Here is a 16601-nt window from a genome sequence, read left to right as displayed (position 1 = left end):
CTTCCCGACAACCCACGAGCTTCCCGCTCATGCCTTCCCGGCACCCTCGAGCTTCCGCTCATGCCTTCCCGACAACCCACGAGCTTCCCGCTCATGCCTTCCCGGCACCCTCGAGCTTCCGCTCATGCCTTCCCGGCAACTCTTGAGCTTCCCGCTCATGCCTTCCCGGCAACCCACGAGCTCCCCGCTCATGCCTTCCCGGCAACCCCTGAGCTTCCCGCTCATGCCTTCCCGGCAACCCTTGAGCTTCCGCTCATGCCTTCCCGGCAACCCACGAGCTCCCCGCTCATGCCTTCCCGGCAACTCATGAGCTTCCCGCTCATGCCTTCCCGGCAACCCCTGAGCTTCCCGCTCATGCCTTCCCGGCAACCCCTGAGCTTCCCGCTCATGCCTTCCCGGCAACTCTTGAGCTTCCCGCTCATGCCTTCCCGGCAACCCACGAGCTCCCCACTCATGCCTTCCCGGCAACCCCTGAGCTTCCCGCTCATGCCTTCCCGGCAACCCTTGAGCTTCCGCTCATGCCTTCCCGGCAACCCACGAGCTCCCCGCTCATGCCTTCCGGGCAACCCCTGAGCTTCCCGCTCATGCCTTCCCGGCAACCCTTGAGCTTCCGCTCATGCATTCTCGGCAACCCCTGAGCTTCCCGCTCATGCCTTCCCGGCAACCCCTGAGCTTCCGCTCATGCCTTCCCGGCAACCCACGAGCTCCCCGCTCATGCCTTCCCGACAACCCCGAGTTTCCCCCTCACGAGCTTTCCGCTCATGCCTTCCCGGCAATCCTCGAGCTTTACGCTCATGTCTACTTGACACACCACACGTTAATGGAACATTGAATTTTTCTACCATTTGTCGTTTACCGACCGCGACAAATCAAATTCTTTTCGCGTTCCATTAATACGACCGAAAACCAAACAGACACAACCGTACGCGTGGTCATTGTTCATGAGTTACAAATGCATACCTTCGCGGCACTCATGCAACTTACATCTCACGAGCGTAACCCCGTCAAACCCGACCTCGTTCGTCTCCTTGCGCGCATAACACATTTATCATATGCAATCCATTTGCATCAACATGTATCACGCACCCCATACGTTTATATATGCCAACGTATACCCATACAACTCATATTTGTTGCCCAATGCAACGAGCATTCTACGTATGCCTGTTTTTTTGTCTTTGTTATGCAGGTTAACGAGTCCCTTCTTGCTTACGGAGTTCGGGGACTTGTAGGGCTCCGTACCGCCCGGTCACTTATGCTTGGTGATATCATGTGTATAACTCCCCAACCAAGAAGCTCCTCTTACTTGGGGACTTCGGGGACTTGTACATACCTCCAACAATATGGAGTATTTGCTATCTCACCAAGCATAAGTAACACCCTCTTTGGGACACCCACAAGCCATGGTGAGGCCCAACCGCCACTTGCATGTTGTAGCCCTATGTTCAAGCTACGCTACGGTATCCGGAAGTCGCAAATCCGTCGCCGGGAAGCCACCTTTCCGGCCTTGCCAAGTTGCATCCACAATATGCATTTCTATACTAGAATAGTGGGTTCTTGTCCCACATCTAAGAAAATGTAAAGGAAGAGCACTCCTTCACCTATAAAAGGAATGCCTCCTCTCACTTAAACACAATCCCATTACATCTCATGTAATCCCTTTGGGCCGCAAGGCCCGAACACACCAGTTAAACATTCAAGTGGACGTAGTTTTCCACTACGGCGGGAAATGAACCACTATACTTCTTGTGTCGTTCTCTCTCTCTCTCTCTTTACTTATCGTTAATTAGATCCCCACGGATCCAAGCATTAACATTATGTGATTTGAATTGTGAAATATGAGGAGGATCCTGTGATAGTTAAGGATCAAGATTCCGGCTCAGATCGCCCCGAATCGAATCCCTCTGTTACCAAATCTGATTCTGACTCCAGTGCACAGAACGATAGAGATTCAGAATCAGATTGCGAGAGTGAAACCACTGAATCGAATTCTACTGATTTATTTGGGGCTTTCACCGGAAATGGGATGATGTTCAGAGTGAATGATGTGGGTGGGCCTCCCGACGCTGTTGGGTCTGAAGAAAGCTCCTCTGATGGGTCCTGGTTGGGAGGGTGGGTTGGGAAAGGCAAAGAGCCTGAGCCGGCGAGCAGCGGAAGCGAGACGAAGGTTCTGGAGAGTTTTGATGCGCCTCCGGTGCCCAGTTTTGATTCGGACCCCGAAAACTGCAGACATGTGGGCGGATCCGAGGAGGTATTGAAATTGTGGAAGAGGTGGTGGGACAAAAGCGCCGGCGAGAGGAATGAGGGTTGTGATGGTGGTGGTGGGTGGGCGTTGACAATGGTTAAGGGAAGAGAGAGAGAGAGAGAGAGAGAGATAGAGAGAGCTGGAAGAAGAGATAAAAACAAAAAAATAATAATAAAAATAAAAAAGAGAGAAAAAATAAATATAAAAGAAAAAAAAGTGAGGGTAAAATAGACATTTTGGTCGTGTACGGAATGCCACGTCAGCAAGATAACTGAGCTTTTGACGGAAAATTGACAACAAGGACCGATTGGGTGAAATTGGAGAGTTTTGGGACTTTTCAGGTAAAATTGAAATGTCAGTGGCTGAAACGTCGACCCCCTATAAGTATAGGGAGTAAACAGTATTTTGTCGTTTCTGGTATATTAGAACAACAACAGACCATTCGATCATTTGTTTGTGTTCAGTGATGGAAGATGTTGGAGCGGAGCGAACCGTCGAGGATGGAAGGAATAGATGAAACGGAGCTTGGCGAGCACATCAGTCGCCCAATTGAGGCGCGTACAGTCGCCTAATGGAAGCCAATGGGACCCACGACGTCAGATTCCTTCATATCTGTTGAAACAAAAAAAAAAAAGCAACAAAAAATAAAATAAAAGAAGCAACCAAAAAAGAAAAAAAAGATAGAAAGTCTATGAAAGCCAAAGGCCCACGTCATATTTGCTCACAAGCTTATCAAATACTAGAGTTTGAGTGCAACCCGTACGGGGGAGCTTCCATGATAAAGATTACAGCTATCTTTTGGTGTTTCAATGCATATGAAATACAAGAGTCTCTCTAAAACTCAATCATACCATCAGTGCATTATATAAAAAGCCAAGAGGGCTGTGCCGGAAAAAAAAAAAAAAAAAAAAAAAAACAGAAGCAGCAGGAGAAGGAAAGCAAAGGAGACAGAGAAGAAGCCGCAGCTGTTCCACAGGAATCAAAGGTGGAGAATCCGTCTGCATCTCTTTATGGTTTTACCACTTTCAAAGCTCCGGTGGCGGTGCCTTTCGGTGCCAATACTGTTTCAGAGCTTCATTCGGCGTGCCTTAGGGTGCCGAAACTACTTTCGAAGCTCCGGTGGCGGTGCCTCACGGTGCCAATACTGTTTCAGAACTTCGACTCGGCGTGCCTTAGGGTGCCGAAACTGCTTTCAAAGCTCTGGCGGCGGTACCTTACTGTGCCAATACTGTTTCAGAACTTTGACACGGCGTGCCTTAGGGTGCCGTTATTATCCTCAAGTTTCAGCAGTTTAATACACCGAGACTGGCAGAGGACCTCACACGAATCATCATCCAGGCCATGCTTTCATAAGAGGTCTTGGTTCAAATTAAAAATGATGATAAAAATAAGGGAACTCTGTCAATTTCACTTAAACACTACACGTGATCCCCCTGCATTATTTCAAAACACTACTATAGCCAAAAATAAAATACAGTTCTGCAGCAAACGAGATGAAACCAGAACTGGCACTTGGAAGAAGATGCTCACCCTTAAAATAAAGCTTTAAGACTTTGACATTGTTGTGGCTATAATCACCCAGTCCTTCTTGATCCTTCTTGAACCTGCACAGCAAGCAAATTTGTTAAAATTGAAGACAAGCTTTCACTACTAGAATTTTTCTCATATACATCGGCCAGAAACCGATGTAAAAAAAAATTTGTACACATGTGTTAGTGGGTGATGTAAAAGATCGGCAAAAAATAGACATCGGTTAAAAACCGATGTCCCATACTACGATAAACATCGGATTAGATTCTGGAATCGATGTTAAACTGCTATTATGAGCACAAATTGGTGTTTTTAGATATTGTTAAACCTTCATATTTATGCATTTAATGCTTAACGAAATATAGGTCCAATAGCACTAGTATTCATTTTAACATCGTTACTCATTCTAGAAACGATGTGTAATATATTCTTACACATCGGTATTTTTGAAATTTGCCTGCTGTTTATAAGCTTTACAGGTACTTGCCATATATCAAACTATTTAAGATTGAATCTACATTCTTTTGTATTACTCAACCGATGTTCATTATTATGTTAAACATCGTTTTCTTTTATGAAGTGATGTGCAAACTTATATTAAACATCAGTTTTTGAGGTTGACACCGATGTTCATACTTATACTAGACATCGTTTTTCATTTAATAAATCGATGTCCACTGCGTTGTTTTACATCGTTTCTTACTGAATAAGTCGATGTCCATTGCGTTGTTTTACATCGTTTCTTACTTAATAACTAGATGTGCATTGAATAAAGAGACATCGATTTTTGTTTCCAATCTAATGTATCATCTCTTTAATGACATCGTTTTTGTAGTTTAATACTGATTTGAAATAAACGTATATACATCATGTCCTTTACATGAGCATGATGTCCACTAACTTTGTAATTGCTGCTAGAATGCATCTATCTAATCCACATTTGACAACATGAAATCCCAAATAATTTCAATATGGGGCATTGCATTAATTTGTATCCAACATACAATTGCAATAACTACATGTAGTTTATTTGATTTGTTCGCAGCTGCTACAACAATACAACTACTCCAAAATGGTTCAAAAAAATCTAGCTAGCCTTACTCAAAATCACTTTGCTAGTCTCCATCTATAGCAAAGTCTGCAAATAGTCAGCCACTTCAATGTGCACCTTGTCAAGTTGTTCTTGGGTGTATCATTTCCAAGTCTTTGCTGCCCGCTAAAAACATATAGAATAACATAAGTCATAATCATCAGGTAAAAAGGGTTCGTGATTATAGACAAGCAATCGTCTTTAGGCTGACTGCATAGTACAAAACAAATTAAGGTTTTAGTTTGGTCTTCACAAAGATAAGAGTGGAAGGCTAGGTTAGGGTCAGAGAAGTATAATATATTAAATGCACATGAATAAAGCTTCAAGGTACGTTCCTTAAATTAATTTGGCATCAGTCAAGGGTAGGATGACAACAAAGTTACAAAAGCATGGTTCATATATATATATACTAGTCACAGTAAGAAGCTGGTGCATGTGTGTATTTCCCAAGTTATAAACAATATGGTGTGTGTGTGTGTGTGAGACAGAGAGAGAGGAAGGCTACAGAATCATTAATCCTCTTCTTCACCCTATGCATTACCTACATACTTCATTCATATTCAGCATAAAGTATTCAGGATGGTTCAAGGCACTGAATTCCTCCAGCTGATAAAAACAATTCAACCTACCATTAAGTAAAACCAAGATATATCAGACCAGCCCCTTTCTTATGCTGAGAGATATCATACATAGTTAAAGGTTGGTTTCTGCCTAGGGAACTGTCCATTTCAAGCATGTTGAGAATTTCAAAGAAGCAAATTCATCAATGTACAAAATATTAACACAAGAGATAGAGATTACCGAATCATGTGGAAAACAAAGCTGAGGTCATTTGTATAAAATTGCACTTCTCCATGTTCCACTGTACTCTGAAGAGGAAAACTGAAAAGCAAAAATGAATCTTCTTTTCCAGACAATTAATTCCAAAACAGGGAGAATGCAACTATAGGTTATGTATAATATGCTGGATTCCGGACACATTGAAACACATAAAGCATAAAAGCACCGACCAATTTCAATTGCTAAATTAATATAGAGAATGAAAATTACAAAATTGATAAATGTAAGCATCAACAGCTAAACCCTTACCCTGTATCAGTTTCTGAAGTAAATTGAACTGGGTCTTTCGTCTCAAACTCTCAATCCGGAATTTCATATTAACGGTGCTGAAAAATCTGGACTGCCTCACCGTGAAGAACTCCGACTGGGTAAACCTTTACAGAAGCTCCAGTTCTCTCCTTAAAAATAGTATTTATACCAAAGTTTTCTGAACCAAAAAAAAATATACATATGATGAGACAAAGACACCCAGAATTTCATGTTATATAAAAAACAGAGAGGATTTCACATAAGTAGATGGTCCCGATAAACAGAATATTTAGTGAATGGTGCCCATATTTACTAGTGGAAGTAATATAGTTATTAACTGATATCAATTCCCGACAACGTAGCATATTTCCACCATCGCATTATAACTCCTATAGAATCAACGAATCAATTAGAAAACAGATGCTTCATGATCAAAAACAAAAAAAAATGTAATTTAACTACTCCAGAGAGTATGTGATTTAAATGGTGATAGACAGAACATATGGCTATCTAACTGACATTAGCTTGTTACTTTTACCAGAATACAAACTTAGCACTAAACTAGGCTTTAATTGTCACTTTTTTCTCTCTCTTTTTTTCACCAAGTATTACTTGTATCTCCTGTTCGCTATTGCTTAAAATACCTTCAACACTCAAACTTGCATTACACATATATATAATTTCACATTGAAAGTAAACTGCACCACAGCTAAACCAAATTCTCTGAGAAATGAATCCAGAAGAACCTTCACATTAAATTGGCCTACTTTTCCCAAGAAACTTAGGGAGTACCTTTTCTGTATATTGTCAGATGATGAAACACTACTTGCTAAGCATACATATTGATAGGCGGATGTAAGTTCATCCACCTCCTCTCTTGATACTTCATTTATGTCGCAAATCTGCATTGTATACATAATAGTTATTTGATGTTCAGAAAATGGATATTATACCTCTTTTCTGACCATTTTATGATTGAAAAAGCCAATTTGGGAGCCAGATTATTCAAGCTGACTTATAGAAAAGGAAATTGACCACAAGAGGCTCCCAACCCTAAGCATGGTCTGCTTTAACTCTTATCTATTTATTTATTTTATTTTTAATTGATGTCTAGCCAACAAATTATCAGAAATTCACTTAGTTGATTAAAGAAGCACCTGATAAGATAAGCTGCTGATGTTCATAAGACAAGAACTTAGGAAACCCATGCTTTGAAGTTGGCCCAGGAAATATCTCATGATCTACACAGATGATTGCATCCAAAACATAGAGTGACATCGTCTTCCCAAGTTCACTCTTAAGTAGCATCTTTTATTACCTGAAGATTCACAGATAGAGGAAAAGATATGAGACATAAAAAGGGAGCATTTTCATTGTAAAAGTCAAACTGATTGTAATGAAAGATCTTGGAAAGCAACAAGCCTTTTACAATATCAACTAATTATTAAATAAAGATGAGTCAAAGACTGCCAAAATGTAGCTCAAAGGTAAGAAAAGAAGTGCACGTGGATATCATTCCCATAAAAGATGAAAAGGACAATTAAACTTGATTAACAAGCATAATATGGCAGCTTATGATTAGGACGAAAAAGAAAAAACCACTTAAGAATTTAAGCAATGAACAACACCTTACTCTTCCCAACAGTTTGGGTTCCAGCATGCTCAATACCATCTTCAGAAGAAAAAGAATGAGATATGAGGTGATCAATTCCATTTTCAAAAAGTTTCCAGCCCACAAATCCTTTGAACCATCCCACAAAACCATTTTGAACCCCTAAATGGTTTGATATATGACATAAAAAGAAGTCAGTAAAGTCTGTAGAATATATGACATAAAAAAAAAAGTCAGCAAATCAATCTCAGGATTCTGGAATTACAAATGGAGTGCAGCACTTAACAGTAAGAAAATACCTAACATGGATGCTTATGCTTTTAGGTAAATACTCAATTACAAGGAAATAGAAGGCAAAGACTAACATATTGATTACCTTTCTGAGATTATTACTGCTCAGATGTAATAAAGTCATGGGAAACAAGCCCTGCTTCAGGCAAAGGTGTATAATTACACAAAATCCAACCTCACAGAGATAGAACACACTCAAAATAACTAATTAGTAATCCATAATAAACGAACAAACCACCATCCACAAATAACAACTGAAGAATATCATGGATCAAATTTCAGGATGCACAAAGTAACACGAGGAACAAATAGAACACATGCACAAATGTGTCAGTCTTTCCGATATAACAATCACCAATTTGACCCATAACACACAATACCTTCTTGTTTTCCGCAATAATTCCGAATATGAAAGACAATACACCAAAAAAGGCCACTATCGTAGCCATCTGCTGCACCATCACAGCCATCCCCCTGAAATGAAACCCCAAACAAAAAAGATTCAAAATTGAAAATCTAAAACTGAAACCACACAAAATGGAACAGAATTCATCTCCATATACCAAAAATCAAACACACTACCTGGGGAAATTGAATCGGGATAAAAAGGGGTCGTCGTGAATTGATTCTTGATAGAAAGAGGGAGGATTTGGGAATCTCTGTCTGTGAGAATCAAAAAGGATGACGAGTTAGATCTGTAGGCGGAGGCGCATTCTCCTTAGAGGCTTGCCGGAGCTAGGGTTTGGCGACTGGGGAGGCTTGGCTTCATCGTCTCCCGTAAGAAATTGCGGCGCGGCTGCATGGACTTCATCTTCGTCAATTCCAGAGAGAGACAGAGGGTTTTAGAGAGAGTAAGTGAGAGAGAGAGAGAGAGAGCTTGCCGGCAGATCGAGGCGATGATGCCGGCGAGAGGGAGGAGGTCGTTAATGAGAGAGAGACAGTACAGGGAGGCGGTGGTGGCCGTGGAAAGACAGCGGAGAGGAAGGAGGATGGGGCTAGGGCTTCGCGGAAGAGGGAGAGTGTGAAATTGGAAGATAAAGTGAGAGAAGGTAAAAGTGGAAGAACTGACTAAGTGTGAGGGGAATGAAAATTTTGTTCCCCGCGTGTACGAAAACTTGTAACTTAGTCTTTCCGCGTTTTTGAAAATTTTGGAATCAAAATATAGACATCGGTCAACAGTAACATACGATGTTAATCATATAAATAGAAATCGGATTTTTAGAAACCGATGTTAGAATTTTTTTTTACATCAGGTGAAATCTGAACTGATTTAAATGACGTGATGTCTATGAGCATAATGCTAGTAGTGTTTGAAGCATCCAATTAAGAACAAATTTGGTGCACAAGCCTTTATGTTTGCAGAAGAAGGCCAAAATAGTCTGAGGCGGTCTGAGGCCTTTAACACCAAAAGATGACAGGCAAGAAAGAAAGTTGTGTAGTGGAATTGCAAGGCGAGTCTCAAGTTGTCAAAATTAAACACACACTTTGTCACAGCCAATTCCATGACAAATATGATGCACAGGTTCTTATACTTGTAAAAGGTCAAGACAATCAAATGAAACAGTCTAGACTTGATTTCAAGAGGTGACAAGTATGTGTTCGCGGGTGCAGCGTGTCAAGGGAAGAAAGAAAGATGAGAATTTGCAGCAAAAGTGACTAAACAAACTTCAAAGTTCAATTATGTGCAGCAGCTTTGAAATATTTGTGTCCCAAAAAGCTTCCTACCAGTTCTGCTGCCAACAAGCTACCTCAGCTTCAGCCCCGATTATCCTACCCTGCAGGATTAACCCCTACACTGTTGGAATGGTGCACCGGGTTGTCACACAAAAAAACCCGGTAAGCTTTTGCAAGCCCGTATGAGTAACTCAAAACAACTCGCACAAACTACGGGATAAAAGCCCGCACGTTTCGATCGAGGAAACAACTCACACAAATCACGAGATAAACTCACACAAATCACGTTTAAATCAATAAACAAATCACGGGATAAACCCACACGAATCACGAGATGAACTCACACAAATCACGAGATAAACTCACACAAATCACGTTTAAATCAATAAACAAATCACGGGATAAACCCACACGAATCACGAGATGAACTCACACAAATCACGAGATAAACTCACACAAATCACGTTTAAATCAATAAACAAAGCACGGCGGACAGACTAGAGCTCTAACTGATCGTATCTACAAACCCTGCCAAAGGCGTGAAGTCCCGATTTCCCACCCACGATCACATTTCGTGATCCATGACCCTCAACTCGTAAGTCTATGGATCCACGGTATAAATACCAAAACATTAAAGGAGTCACACTGAACCCAAAATGTTACACGAATCTAAAATGAAAGATTCCCCGTAATTGATCCCTATCAATTACTCCCGATACAAGACCCACACTTAAATAAACCACCCGCGAACTAAAATGTTCCACAAACACAACACTTTTCAAAACAATAGAAATCAACCCTTTCACAAAATATTGTTTCACGAAAAGTCACACCCAAAACAATAAAATGAACGCACCCACAATTATTGTTTTATCACACAAATCCACCTACACATATATATTTCACGTAAATATATATATACATAGTCATCCGCTCAGGAATGCCTACTAATACCAACTATAGTTTGCAGTTAACTAAATAACTAACAAAACGATAAGGTAAGCCCGTTCGTAAATGAACATTGTGAGATTACTCACCTCGAAAGTCCCGCTACGTCTTCACACCACTAGACTACTTACAGAATGCACTCTGTCAAGCACCTAAGGAAAGTACAGCCTTGATTCAGTCAATGAAACACAAAGAATAACGTTCGAAACCCTAAATCGAACCAAAATTCCCAAAGTGACGCCAAATGAGGCAAAACCACATCCGAGACCACCCAATGTCTCCGGAATACTTCTACGATCGATATGTCCAAACCACAAGTCGATCGAACGCTCGGATCCTCACGGATCGAATAAATTCACCGATATGAAACGGTTAAAATCATAACAAATCCATACGAACTCCAAAATATGCGTATTATATATCAAAACGCTCGTATCGACGAGTAGAAAACATATAATACCAGAAACAGTCCCATACATGGCCGGAACACAGCCAGAACGCCGCCGCAGGCGGTGGCGCACTGCCGCAGGCCAAAACTCAATATTTCACAAAACTCCCAACATAAAAAAGCTTCATCTAAGCATGCTTGTGAAATCTCATAACTAGCTCGAAGTCAGAAAACAACCATAAGGGATCGAAAACTACCTCACAAGCCGTGAACAGTAATCCAAACTGAGTTGATCGAGTTTTCACGTGAATCCTTCCAAACAACCACCACAGATCGCACAAGGAGGCTGCTGCGAACTCCCCAGGCCAAGGTTGAAGCGCCGCCGACGTTGGAAGCCGGAAAACCAATCGGGTCCAAAAACACCCAACTGCACCGCCTTGCAGCGCCGCCGTGGAGGAGAATCGGAGCTAGAGGACACCACAGGGACAATCAGACAGAGGAGGCGATCCTATCTGGAAAATTTCTCGGCCGGAGACCGCCGGAAACAGCCGGAAAAGTCGGGTCGGGTTTCCGGGTTAGGGTCGGGTCAGACGGAAATCTCAGACACTGAAGGTATCGACCGAGAGAGAAAAGAGAGAGAAAAGAGAGGTTTCCGGAAAAGGAAGGAAATGAAAATAGTAAGTTTCCAACTTGGGAAACTTCTATTTATACCAAAATGGAAATTCCTTCCAATGACCATAACTTTCTCGTACGAACTCCGATTGACGCGTTCCACATGTCCACGAACTCGTATCGACGCGCTCTACAACTTTTGTGAAGGAAGTTTTCGGAGAATCCCAATGAATAAAAAGTCAACCCTTGCGCCCCCCCCCCCCCCCCTAAAATAGCGCTTCCCGAATAATTATTCGCCCGAAACACTTCCGCTCCATCCACGAGCCACGAAACCATCCAATAATTACTAATTTAATTCCGGAAAATCCTCGAAAAATAAATACGAATTTCCGGGGCATCACAGAACGAGTGCTCCGGTGATGTGCAGGCCATGAGATAGATTAATTAAGCTATGCATAAAACAAAAGGGCTTAATTAACAAAGTGTCCAACACAATTGCAGAAGCTGACAAAGTGGCATTGCAGACCATCAATTCATGCACAAGACAAAAGCTCAAATCTGGAGGTCTAGAGTGCAGGAACAAAACAAAAGAAATTAACGAAGAAGTTTACCACTCAATATGCTTGTGCAATGACGCATTCAAGCAAAGAGTTGGTTACTGCACAAAGTTTGCTGATCTCTGCACACCCACGAACAAGCTTCGGCAAACAAAGGCTAGAGTTCCTTCAAGATTCATTAACCCAGTGCCCTAGAATCACCAACGAGGGGGACCATGAGGAAAAGTTCAGAAATTTGGGTTCTCCTAATTCATAAATCAAACAAAGGAGTTAAAAACCCTCACCCAATCTTCTGTGCAGAAAAGCGAGAGGATCAATCACAAGCTCCAGATGATGAAGTCCTCCTTGCTAAGAACACGAACGCGATTCTACCCAGATTAGATTGGGAGAAATGCAATTCGTCTCCGAAGCCCTTCATTGATTAACAGGGGTATCCTTATTCTTGGAGCATTCCGCCAAATGCTTCGAGATCGTCTGGGTTTGGTGAAGGGAAGAAAGAAAGTGATTAAACATGAAAAAGAAAACAAGGGGCAGTTGTAAGCAGCTGGGTCATTACGGGTGCCCATAGCAAATTTGGGGCCCAAAAGCCTTAATTGGTGTAGACCAAACAACATAACTCGCAAGCAAAGCCCACTCAAATTTTGGGCCCATTTGACAAATTCGACGAAGCTCGGTGCTTCGGGTGTCCACATCAAAATACACAAACTCTGGTTTCGTATGAGAATTGCTCCGAAACCAAAAATGAAAATTGCTTTTGGTACAAAACCAAGAAAGCTCATATAAACAAACATGAACTACAATGGTTTGATCCCTTCACAGGGTATGTAGGCAATCTAGCGACCTACTAGATGCAACCACAAATTCAAATCAAATCCCCGACTCCACCAGTCAAATTCAACCAATCCGAATCCCTGACTTCATTAGTCAAATTCACCTAAACACCAGAAAAATCAAATCATTCCCAAATTACCCAAAAGCAAATTCAAGGGTTCTAAACCCTGACAAATAACCCAAACTCAAATCTAAAAATAAATGGGTCATCTACCCATTTAAATCCCAAATGCTGGAACTACATGTGGTTTGATCCCGCAAGAGTATGTAGGCAATCTGGAATCAAATAATCTAGATGCAACCGCATCCTAAACACTATTCCTATTCCAAAAATCCAAGCCTTCCAATGGGTCATTCACTCATTGGAACTCTTGAACTACGAGTGGCTTGATCCCCTCCCGGGTACGTAGGCAACCCATTCCAAAATTCGGGTGCAGCCGCAAAAACAAACAACCACACATTGGTTTCTTTATAAATGGAATCAAATGGTGTCTCCCTTGTAACAAGGGATTGTAATTAAGAGACACATTTTGTCTTGAATGGATCGAACCCGAAATAATTAAAACTCTATTCTGTTAATAGATACGAGTGAAATTACGTTGGGTGACATTTTACACTTTGTGCAATTTTTAACCCAACAGTATCACTGTTTCACTCGCGGGAAAACCGCGCGTGCTGTTACGCACCCAATATAACTGTGGTCCACAGTAGAATTTTTGCACAATCAGTTCCAATGAGAATCAAACTTGGTTCTCATGCAAGCACAAAATTCAGAGACCCAACAGAGAGGCAGCTTATTCAGGACCAATTAAATATGTGAAAAATGAACCAAAACATAAGAAAGAAAGTGCAAGTTTAACCACAAGAAACCAGTGACAGAGTATGTAGTTTAAAGTACAGCTGCTCAAATTGGAGCTGATGGAGTTTTGAGGGATCACTATGGTAATTGGATTTCTAGATTCAGTGCTAATTTGGGGTGAGGATCTGTTCTTCAGCTGTATTTAAATTAACCTAAATACAAGAAACAAAGGGAGAGATTATCCGTAACAATTAAACACATTAAACCAGAAATTTTATTTTTCATTTTATTTTTATTTTTTTTTTTGAACATACCAGAAATTTTTAGTTTAAACAATGTGAAAATGGCAGTTGCAAACCACCCACGTCCAACATGCTCCAAACAGTCCTCATCATTTTCATGTCACGAGGGTTTCAAAACTTCTTTCCTATTGAAGATTTTTTGCACGTCCTTTCCTTTTTCGCAAATTTTGTCCGCCAACATGATCACGCTTCACCAATAAAACAAAAATACATAAGAATAGTCGTCTATGCCTCATTCAAGAAGCAAATTTCAGTTCATGAAAAAAAATAATAATAATAATAAAATAAAACATGTACAATGAGGGAGGGAGTGAATGCAGCTTTTGGAGGCTATGACCATCACTTGGTCCTTAAAAAAAATTATTCACACACTGATATGTGACATATTGGAATTGTGTAAAAGATATTAATTTCAATCCTTAGAATATATTACCTTAGCATCTTTGACAGTAGAGCATGTTGTGTGAAGTTCACCAATGGACTCCCCCAATTGGAGAGTAGAGTACATAGCAGAACAAAAAGTATTCAAGTTCAGCAGTTTCTTCTCCATCTCTTCGACCTCACTATCGTCTGACACATCATCGTCGGACTCATCATCAGACAAACTTTTATATAGCTCATCCAACCGAAGCTGTGATTCTCTTTTGTGTTTAAGATACTTTTGCTTCTCTTTCAAAGTCTTCTCAAGCTGTAAACAAAAACAAGCAAGCCACAAGCTTCAGAATTCAGGTTCAAAAAACATGGGTGGTTTTCCCTTCAAACACACAAGATAAATCTGCAAAAAGGATAAGTCGTACTTTGGATTTATTTTCCAACTCATTGTCCAAAGATGCCTTCAGACTCTTGATTGCCTTTTCAGATTCACAATGATCCCTCACATTCCATTCTATTTTTTCTCTCAGGATAGTTACATATACTTCCTTTAACTCCTCTATGCTTTTACATTCCTGAGACCACGATGATATCTCATACCATAGCATCTGCATTTCCTTTTGGCATTCCATAATCTGGCCGCAAGCACACACTAGTTATTAAGTATACTAAATGATGATAGTTTTACAAAAAACCAGATAAATCACAGACCTCCTTTTTGAGCCTCAAAACCTCTTCATTCTCGGTTTCTGCCTTGCTTGACATCCTTCGTCAATTTTCAAGAAAACCCTAAGAGTCAGAAACAGAAACAACTCTTCATCAAAAAATTCAAAAAATAGTTAAAGAATCAAAAGGCCAGTTTAGGTCAGTTTTACAAAAAAAACAGTTCGCTGCATACAAATCCAATGAAAAATAATGACTCAAGCATAACAAGTAGAACCCAGAAGAAAAAACCAACCTCAATTCTGAAGAATCACCAGCTGATAACAAAGCCAAGCCCCAGGATCTTCTTTTTCCTCAGATCCCTTTTAGCTCCTACCTGTTTATACCAATAATGGGGCGGTGAAAATCAGAATTGAGAGAATTGTCGTTAGGAGTAAGTCTGAAGCCTAATTGAGAATTGTCCATTTCCTGCAACTCTCTCATCAAACAACATATTTGATAATGATCCAGTGTTGCAATTCAATCTGACCAGAATGGTCTACTTAAAGTCACTAAAACCCAAATTAAATCGATTCCCCCAAATTTTGTAACCCCATTCAAACCGCAAATCAGTCTGATCAGAATGGTCTACTTATCTTCACTTCAACCCAATTAAATCAATTCCCCCAACTTTTGTAACCCCATTTAAACCTCAGTGTCATTCCTAAGCCAACTCCGTCAAACAAGTCTTGATTTTTAAAATCTAGGTGCTAAAGAATTTGCCGAAATTGAGCCAAAATCTTTGAATTTGGAGGATTTCCCAATTCTAAAGAGTGTCGTTAAAATTAAAATTCAAAAAAAAAAAAAAAAAAGCATCGGCGAGAGAAACACAAGGCAATTAATGGGCACAGCAACCAGAAGCAAGATGATCAATTCCATGCTTAAACATCCGGTAATTGACGACATAAATGAAAATCGTACCTTTAATCAATCAGACAAGCTGAGAGGGAAGTCGGTGATGGAGTTTGCCCGAGACAGTTAAATTTATAAAATGTTGATGCATATGGAACGTTTAGAAAACATATTTCTTTAAAGGGTGGTGCTATTCACACACACTCTCTATTTTTCTATTACTTTAATTCAATTTCATTATAAGGGGCTCTGACCACTTATCCGATTTTAGGCTAAAAATTGCTCACTTGCTCCACTAAGAGTTTTTTAATCCCATTTACCCAATTTAAACATAGATGACAATGTTACCCTCATTTTAATTAACAAACTACTCCCCACTCCCTCTCTATCACGACTCCTCTCTCTCTCTCTCTCTCTCTCTCTCTCTCTCTTGCTTCCTCGACCGAGTTGACTCAGGGAGTCGTAACCAGTGGACACCAACCACCATCTCTACCGGACTAGGTTGGCAAGGCAGTTGGGGATGAAGATCTCGGCGTCCCTCCACCATCTCTGCCAAGCGAGGACGGCGATTGGAGATCTGGATTGGGGATGAGGAATTGACGACGATTGGCGAGGCAATTGGGGATGAAGACGGCGTCCCTCCACCATCTTTGCCGAGCGAGGACGGCGATTGGAGATCTTGGTTAGGGATGATGATCAAGAAGCCG

General features: G+C 40.9%; 1 protein-coding gene across 1 annotated transcript; it reads right to left on the bottom strand.

Moving 5' to 3' along the window:
- Window positions 1-13722: 13722 nt before the first annotated feature.
- Window positions 13723-16092, bottom strand: LOC133713117 (uncharacterized). Its single transcript, XM_062139234.1, has 6 exons — window positions 15964-16092; window positions 15299-15379; window positions 15052-15129; window positions 14766-14975; window positions 14402-14656; window positions 13723-14156 (listed from the first exon to the last, which is right to left on the bottom strand). Exons 3-6 carry the CDS (start codon window positions 15103-15105, stop codon window positions 14094-14096), a joined length of 582 nt encoding a protein of 193 aa, XP_061995218.1. The 5' UTR covers window positions 15106-15129; window positions 15299-15379; window positions 15964-16092; the 3' UTR covers window positions 13723-14093.
- Between the last annotated feature and the right edge of the window lie 509 nt (window positions 16093-16601).

Source organism: Rosa rugosa, chromosome 5 (genome assembly GCF_958449725.1).
Source record: "Rosa rugosa chromosome 5, drRosRugo1.1, whole genome shotgun sequence".
NCBI classification, from domain to species: Eukaryota; Viridiplantae; Streptophyta; class Magnoliopsida; order Rosales; family Rosaceae; genus Rosa; species Rosa rugosa.
Note: the sequence above shows the minus strand (reverse complement) of the source record. Positions and strands in the feature narration are given on the sequence as shown.